The 8,690-nt window shown below is 49.0% G+C and overlaps 1 protein-coding gene across 8 annotated transcripts in view; it reads left to right on the top strand.

Moving 5' to 3' along the window:
* The window catches only part of LOC102486128 (alpha-tubulin N-acetyltransferase 1), a 21,621-nt gene that overhangs the window by 1,611 nt on the left and 11,320 nt on the right, over nucleotides 1-8,690 (top strand). For all 8 annotated transcript variants that reach the window (XM_014586975.2, XM_006146310.3, XM_014586973.2 and 5 more), the window contains exon 6: nucleotides 119-220. In XM_014586975.2, coding sequence (XP_014442461.1) covers nucleotides 119-220 — 102 coding nt within the window. The remainder of the gene's footprint in view (nucleotides 1-118; nucleotides 221-8,690) is intronic.

The following is an 8,690-nucleotide window of genomic DNA, read 5'->3' as shown; positions in this document are numbered from 1 at the left end:
CCCCCCCCCCCCCATCCCTGTACTTCCCTATCCTCCTGTTCCCTTCCCAGGCTCCTGAGTTCCTGTTGGCATGCTCTCCCCGTATCTCCTCCCACCCTGAGCCCCCTGTTCCCTGCAGAAGGAGCGCGTTGAGCCACACCAGCTGGCCATCGACCGACCCTCGCAGAAGTTGCTGAAGTTCCTGAATAAGCACTACAACCTGGAGACCACAGTCCCGCAGGTTAGAGGTTTCAGAGAGCAGATCCCCAGGGGGCATGCCCACTGAATTCATTTATTTTGGGGGGCTAAGAAGTGGTGGCTTCCAAGAGCTCCTTGCTGTCATCGTGTAGCGTTCATTTTATACAACGTAGGTCTGTTTGTGGTTTTGTCTCCCACCCTGCAGCCATTTCACCCTCGCTTACTGTGAGTCTGTCATGGTCTGTTCCCTACCGAAATCTTCACCCCAGAGCGGTCAGCTCTTGTGCCTCCTCGTTTTCACCAAGGCTGCTCCTCATTCATTCAGCCAGCATTTATGAAGAAGAATATGCATTGGTTGTCCTTAGGGAATTTTGGTCTAATTCCGAAAGGTGGTCTTGTTTGTTGTATTTAGTCTAATCTGGGAAGGCATTCTTGTAAGAGCAGTTAAATGTATCCATTCTGGGACCAGCAGGTGGCGTAATGGCTATGTTGCTGGACTCTTACTTAGTTGACCGTGGTTCAGGTCCCAGACCTAGCAACTTAAAACTCACGTCATGCACATGTGCGTGTGCGCCCAAAATCCCGAGAGGAGAATGGAGGAGAAGGGATTGTGGTATGGCCTTCCCCCTGGGGGGTGATTTATCACTTTCTGTCTCTCTCTCTCTTTCTGTCTCTCTGATGAGCACACATGCCCTACAGCAAAAATTTAAAAAAAAGTATCCATTCTTTCAATAAATATTTTTTGAGCACCCAACACTGTTGTAGGCATTAGGAATACTTTGCTCAGTGAAACAGACAAAAGTGTGTGCCTTTGTGGAGTTTATGTTTTAGTTGGGAGACACAGAGACATTACAGACAAGTAGAGCATACGTTCTGGTAGATAAGTTCTATGGAAACGTGAGAGCAAGCAGGAGGGCATCAGAGTGCCAAGGTGGGGTGGGAGTGGATAGAGCTGCAGGCTTAAATGGGATAACCAGGGAAGGCCTCACTGAGAAAGTGTCATTTCAACAGGAGCTCAAAGGAAGAGAGAGAGCCATAAGAGCCAAGTAGTCTCTGGAGAGTCTCCCAGGCAGAGAAACAGCCAGTGCAAGGCGGCCCTGTGCCTGGAGGATGAGCTGGCTGATGGGGCTAGAGCAGCATTGGTGACAGGTGGGGGTGGGCGTCGGCGTGCTGGAGATGAGATCAGAGAGGCAACAGGGGAAGGACATCATGGGCCTAGAGGCTGCCACAGGGACTTGAGCTTTCACTGTACATGCAAAACAGGATCACTTTGGGACCAGCAGTTAGCGTCATGGCTGTGTCGCTGGACTCCCACGTAGTTGACCGCGGTTCACGTCCCGGACCCAGTGGCTTAAAACTCACACCGGGCGCGTATGCATGCGTGCCCAAGATCCTGAGAGGAGAATGGAGGAGAAGGGATTACGGCATGGCCATCCCCTCTGGGGGGTGATTTCTTGCTTTCTGTTTCTCTGTCTCTCTCTGTCTGGCGAGTGTATGCACCCTATAGCAAAAAACTCTCAAAAAAAACCCCAAAAAAACCCCCCCAAAAAACAGGATCACTTTGGCAAAATTTGTCCAAATTAAAATAAGTAAATAAGGGACCAGCAGATGGTGTAATGGCTATGTCGCTGGACTCCCACATGGCTGACTGCCATTTGAGTCTCGGACCCAGTGGCTTAAACTGACTCCAGGTGCGTGTGCATGCATGCCCAAGATCCCAAGAGGAGAATGGAGGAGAAGGGATTGTGGCGTGGCCATCCCCCCCGGGGGGCGATTTCTCGCTTTCTGTCTCTCTGTCTCTCACTTTCTGCCTCTCTGTCTCTCTTTCTGGCGAGCACACATGCCCTATAGCAAAAACCTCTCAAAAACAAATAAATAAAGTAAAATAAAATATTTCTTTTTTAAAAAAATCGGTCACTTCTATGTGTTAAGAATAGATCGTTGGGGGAACCAGCAGTTAGCGTAATGGCTATGTCGCTGGACTCCCATGTAGTCGACCACGGTTTGCGTCCCGGACCCGGTGGCTTAAAACTCAAGCTGGGCGCGTGTGCGTGCGCGCCCAAGATCCTGAGAGGAGAATGGAGGAGAAGGGATTGTGGCATGGCCATCCCCCCTGGGGGGTGATTTCTCGCTTTCTGTCTCTATGCCTCTCTCTGTCTGTCTGGCGAGCGCACGCACCCTATAGCGAAAACCTCTCAAAAAAAAAGAGATTGTTGGGGCCTAGAGGTGGCATGGTGGTTAGGTGCTAGACTCCCACTTGTCCAACCACTGTTCAAAACCTAGACCTGGCAGATTGAAAATCATGCTGGGTGCTTGTATGTGTGTGCCCAAAATCCTGAGAGGAAACTAAATGGAGGACAAGGGATTGTGGCATGGCCATGTGCTCTATAGCAAATTTAATAATAATAATGATCATTTAAAAATTAAACAATTCTTTTTTTTCTCTAGAGACAGATTTTTGCTATAGGGCACATGTTACCAGAGAGACAGAAAGCAAGAAATTACTCCCCCGGAGGGATGGCCACATCACAATCTCTTCTCTATTCTCTTCTCAGGATTTTGGGCATGCATGCACACATACCTGGTGTGAATTTCTTTTAAAATTATTTCATTTAATTTAACTTATTACTCATTTTTTAATTTGACGAGAGAGGGACAGAGAGAGAAAAAGAGATCGAGAGAGAGTGTGAGAAAGCAAGCTGCCAGGTCCGGGACTCAAACCGTAGTTGGCCATGTGGGAATCCAGTGCCCTTAGCCACCACGCCACCTGCCGGCTCTACCCCCAGAGTGAATTTTAAGTCGCTGGGTCCAGGCCTCGAACCTGCTTGACTATGTGGGAGCCCTCTGGCACAACCATTAACACCATCTGCAGGTTCCAAGTAAGTAAGTATTTTAAAAAATAAGGAGAGCAAGAGCTGGAGCAGGAGGTGAATCCAGAGAGGGCGCTTTTTGGATGGGAGAGCTAACAGCATAAGAGTGATATAGCAGTGAGGAGATGTGATATACCAAGTGTTGTTGGTTTTTTTTTTTAAGAATTATCTTAACTTTATTTATTTTAATTCGAGCAGAGAGGGACAGAGCGAGAGTGAGAGAGAGAAAGGGAAAGGAAGAAAGCAAGCTGCCCGGTCCAGGGCTCGAATTGTGGTTGGCCAGGTGCCCTTAACCACCACGCCACCTGGTATCAGAGCAAGGGGGAGAATTGCTGAAGCAACGGCATTGAGCGAAGGGGAGGGGTTGGGATTGGGTTGACAAGGTAGCCTTAGATAAGAGGCAGTTAATCTACTGCAGCATGATTTGCTAGACACGATTATAGGAGGCGTAAGGGCATGGCGTGTGTGCCATCTTGGGGGACCCGGGTAAAGAAAGGCTTGACTTAACATTTTCTCTTAAAAACCTGGTGTTTTTCAGGCCAGCAGGTGGCGTGGCGGTTAAGGAGAAGTGATTTCAGTGTGGCCATTCATCCTGCCGGGCGACTTCACTTTCCCTGTCTCGGTCTCTGGCTCCTATCTAATGCATTTCATGTAGAAGAACCAGCCTGAGCAAAAGTAGAGAGGGGCGTGGTGTGGCTGGAGTACTGGGCGTGTTCGTCAGGGGAGGACAAGGCAGGCTGGGCAGACGGGTCAGGGCAAGAGACAGGCCGGCTCTCGCACCCACAGTGCATGCTTGCCTTGAAGAAGCAGCTAAGAGCCGCGGAAGCACAGCATTCCTAGACACACTGCCCTGCTGGCAGGCGGGAAGTGGGACGTATACATGATAAGTCACATTTCATGAGCTCTGCGTGGTTTCGTGAGCTCTGTGTGGTTTGACGAGCCCTGTGCAGTATCTATGGGCATCACCTCAGTGGATCCTTGCACATCTCTTTAAGGTAGGTGCTATTATTAGCCTCATGTGGGGCTTATAAAAACTGATGACTTGACCCAAGTTCACATGGAAAATAAGTAGTAGAGCCCAAGTCTGAACCCACAGCGCATGTAAGCTGAAACACTACAGGTAGAATCAGAGGTCGACAACAGTTCGCATAATGGCTATGTCGCTGGACTCTCATGTAGTCGACCGTGGTTCAAGTCCCAGACCCGCTAGCTTAAACTCACGCCGGGCGCGTGTGCGTGCATGCCCAAGATCCCGAGAGGAGAATGGAGGAGAAGGTATTGCAGTGTGGCCATGCCCCCTGGGGAGCAATTTCTTGCTTTCTGTTTCTCTGTCTGTCTCTGTCTTTCTGGCAAGTGCACACTCCCTATAGCAAAAACCTCTCCGAATAAAAAAAGAAGAACCAGAGGTCACGAAACTGAGGCCTAGTTCTGTGGCTTGCTCTTGACTTTGGGCAAGGTCCTGCTCGTGAATGTGTTTCTTTTTCCTGTTATTCGTGCTAGAGCACATGCGTGTGAGACTTACGAGACAGAGAGAGGGGACCAGCAGTTCGCATAATGGCTGTGCCACTGGACTCCCATGTAGTAGACCGCGGTTCGCGTCCCGGACCCGGTGGCTTAAATTCACGCTGGGCATATGTGCATGTGTGCCCAAGATCCCGAGAGGAGAATGGAGCAAAAGGGATTGCAGTGTGGCCATCCCCCCGGGGGGTGATTTCTCACTTTCTGTCTCTCTTTCTGGCGAGCGCTTGCACCCTATAGCAAAAACCTCTCTAAAAGAAAAAAGAAAAGAGACACAGCGAGCGAGAGCAAGCCAGCAGCACCCTTTACAAGGGTCTGGGCGTTGCCACAATCCCCTCCCTCCAGTCCTCCAGCCCTTTCGATCTTGGGCACTCAGCGTGTGCCCCGTGTTCCCACCTGAGGTCCCCACATGGGTCCAGCTCCAGTTGAGCAGTGCGTCACCACTGTGCCACAGCCTGCCTGCCAAGTTTGTTTTTAACCTTTCTTTAAACTAATGACTTTGGGGATCCAGCAGGTGGCATGGAGGATGGGGAGGCTGGATTCCTCATGGCCAAACGAATGGTTCAAGTCCTGGACCTGGCTGCTTGAAAATCACACCAGGCGCAAGTGTGAGCATGCCCAGAGTTCCGAGAGGAGAATGGAGGAGAACAGATTGTGGTGGGGTGTTTCTCACTTTCTCCTTCTCTTTTTCTGCCTCTCTCTGGCGAGCACATACACACCCTATAGCAAACTAAAAATATTTTTTTAAAATAATGCTTGTAAGGACTGTGTGATAGTAGAGTGAGATAACTCTGAGATTCAACAGTCACTAGATAGCAGCGTGGCACGCTGGCCGTCAGCATAGCTTCCCTTGGCAGTCCCCACCCACGGGAACTCTGGCCAATTCCTAATTGATCATATTTCCACAGTCGTGCCTGAGATCCGCACAGATTGCTTCTAGGACACACACGCACACACCCGCACACACCCCATAGATACCAAAATCCAAAGAGGTTCAGGTTTCTTTTATAAAGTAGCACAGTATTTGCACACAAACCACACAACCTCCCATAGTATTTCAATCATCTCTACCTTTAATACGAAATATGGTAAGTGTTTTGTAAATATTAATAATTGCCATACTTTTTATTTTTTTTGGAGAGGTTTTTTCGCTATAGGGCGCGTGCGCTCGCCAGACAGACAGAGAGAGACATAGAGACAGAAAGCGAGAAATCACCCCCCGGGGGGATGGTCACGCCGCAATCCCTTCTCCTCCATTCTCCTCTCGGGATCTTGGGCACGCACGCACACGCGCCCGGCGTGAGTTTTAAGCCACCGGGTCCGGTACGCGAACCGTGGTCGACTACGTGGGAGTCCAGCGACATAGCCATTACGCTAACTGCTGGTACCCCCTAACTTTTTTTTTCTTAATTTTTAAAAGAATTATTTATTTAAATTTATTTTTATTATTTCTCAACCTGCTACAGGGCATATGTGCGCACTAGAAGGGGTAGGAAGAGAGAGGAAAAGAGAAAAAGCAGCTACCGGGCCAGGACTCAATCATGGTTGGCCGTGGGGAGTCCAGCACCTCAGCACTACGCCGTCTGCTCGCCCCCCGTTTTTTTTTTTTTGGGGACTTTTTTGCTATAGGGGGCGCGCGCTCACCAGAGAGACAGAAAGCTAGAAATCACCCCCTGGGGGGATGGTCACGCTGCAGTCCCTTCTCCATTCTCCTCTCTGGATCTTGGGCATGCACACACACGCACCTGGAGTGAATTTAAGCCATCGGGTCCGGGACTTGAACCATGGTCCACTAAATGGGAGTCCAGCAACATAGCCATTACACCAACTGCTGGTCCCCTGCTGGCCCCTTTTAAAAAATTTTTGTAAGAAGTATTTAACTTTATTTATTATTGTTATCATTTTTAATTTATTATAGGGCATGTGCATTCACTACAGAGAGAGAGAAGGAAAGTGAGGAAGCAAGCTGCCAGGTCTGGGACTTGAACTGAAGTCAGCTATGTGAGAGTCCAATGCCTTAATCATTCCACCACCTGCTGGCCCTTAAAAATTATAAAAAGAATGATTTATTACTATTTTAAAATTTGCTATAGGGTTTTTGTGCTCATCAGAGAGAGAAGCAAACTGAGAAAGCAAACCACTAGGTCTGGAACGCGAACTATAGTCGAACACGTGGGAGTACAGTGCCTCAACCACCATGCCACCTGCTGCTGTCGTGTATTTTATTTTTATTGTTTTACTATTATTATTATTTTACTTTTCTGTTATTCATGATAGAGCATGTGCATGCACCTGAGTGGGATAGAGAGAAGTTCCTTCCCAGGGTCTGATCACACCCTGACCCCCATCCTCCAGTCCCCTAGCTGTCAGGTCTTGAGCATTCACACGTGTGCTGGCTTGTTTCAGGCCAGCCAGGCGAAGGATTCAAACCCTGGTTGCCATGTGGAATCGAGCTTCCCCTGAGCAGCACATTACTACTGCACCACAGAGTGGACCCCTTACTATTTTTTTTCTTTTTTTTTAAGAGAGATTTTTGCTATAGGGCACACGAGACAGAGATAGACAGTGAGAAATCACCTCTCCCCCGGGGGGATGGCCACACTGCAGTCCCTTCTCCATTCTCCTCTCAGGGTTTTGGGCACACATACACATGTGCCCGGTGTGAGTTTGAAGCCATTGGGTCCAGGACTCGAACCACTGTCGACCACGGAGGAGTCCGGTGACGTGACCATTACGCCATCTGCTGGTCACTACACCTTACTGTGTTATTATCTTTTTGTTGGTAATACTTTCAACCGATGGTTGGTTACATCTGCAGATGTGGATCCCACAGATATAGAGAGCCAACTATTCATCCTTGTTAATATGTTTCGATTTATTTTTGTTTTGACAGCTTTGTCTCATCTTCCATGTGGACTTCATGGAGAACGTAAAAGCAGAGTGTGGGTTTTTTTCTTTGTCTTTGAGTCAGTTATAGGACACATGCACTTGTCAGGGAGAGGGAGAGAGCAAGAGAGAGAGAAAGAGAGTGAGAAATCACCCCAGGAGGGATGGCCACACCGCAGTCCCCTCTCCTCCATTCACTCCTCGGGATTTTAGGCACATACACATACCCAGCCTGATTTTCAAGCTGTGGGGTCCAGGACTTGAACTACACAGTTAGCCATGTGGGGTCCAGCATCTTAACCACCCTACCACCTGCTGGCCCTTCATCCCTTTTTATAGGTGAATAATATTACATTGTATAGATACACTACTTACTTATCAGCTGGTAGACATTTGATTTTCACTTTGGCTACTATGAATAATGTTGCTAGGAACATTTGAGTACAAGATTTTGTTTGCACAGTTGGGGGGGGTCTTCGAAAAGTTCATGGAAAATACCGTGTAGGGCCAGCCGGTGGCGTGGTGATTAAGATGGTTGGATTCCACATGGCCAACTGCATGGTTCCAGTCCCAGACCTATCAGCTTGGAAAAAACACCAGGCGTGAGTGCATGCACACCCAAAATCCACGTGGAGAATGGAGGTGAAGGGATTGTGGTGTGATTGTCCCTCCAGGAGGGTACTTTCTCACTGTCTCTCTCTACGTCCTTCTCTGGTGAGTGCACACACCCTGTAGGAGCTTTAAGAGGCAAAAATTGTGGAGTTTAAAATGTGGGGCACCAAAATAAACTCATATGTCAATTCTATTTTTTCTATGAACTCTTTTTTTTTTGAGAGGCTTTCGCTATAGGGCGCATGCGCTCGCCAGGCAGAGACAGAGAGAGACAGAGAGACAGAAAGCGAGAAATCACCCCCCAGGGGGGATGGCCACGCCGCAATCCCTTCTCCTCCATTCTCCTCTCGGGATCTTGGGCATGCATGCACATGCGCCCGGCGTGAGTTTAAGCCACCGGGTCCGGGACGCGAACCGCGGTTGACTACGTGGGAGTCCAGCGACATAGCCATTACCCTAACTGCTGGTCCCTGTGAACTTTTTTTTTTAAGGGCAATGCACTGGTTAGCCATTTAATGAAACTCTCCACGTGGCTTCAAGCCAGCAGGACACAAGCACCCTCACACCCTTTCCTTCTCCTCGGCTCTCCGCTGAAGAATCCGGCCGCCACACTGGCAGGGCGCCCCC

The sequence above is a fragment of the Tupaia chinensis genome, unplaced genomic scaffold, assembly GCF_000334495.1.
Source record: "Tupaia chinensis unplaced genomic scaffold, TupChi_1.0 Scaffold000176_1, whole genome shotgun sequence".
NCBI lineage: Eukaryota > Metazoa > Chordata > Mammalia > Scandentia > Tupaiidae > Tupaia > Tupaia belangeri.
The sequence above is the reverse complement of the archived record's forward strand: the minus strand, read 5'-3'. Positions and strand labels throughout refer to the sequence as shown.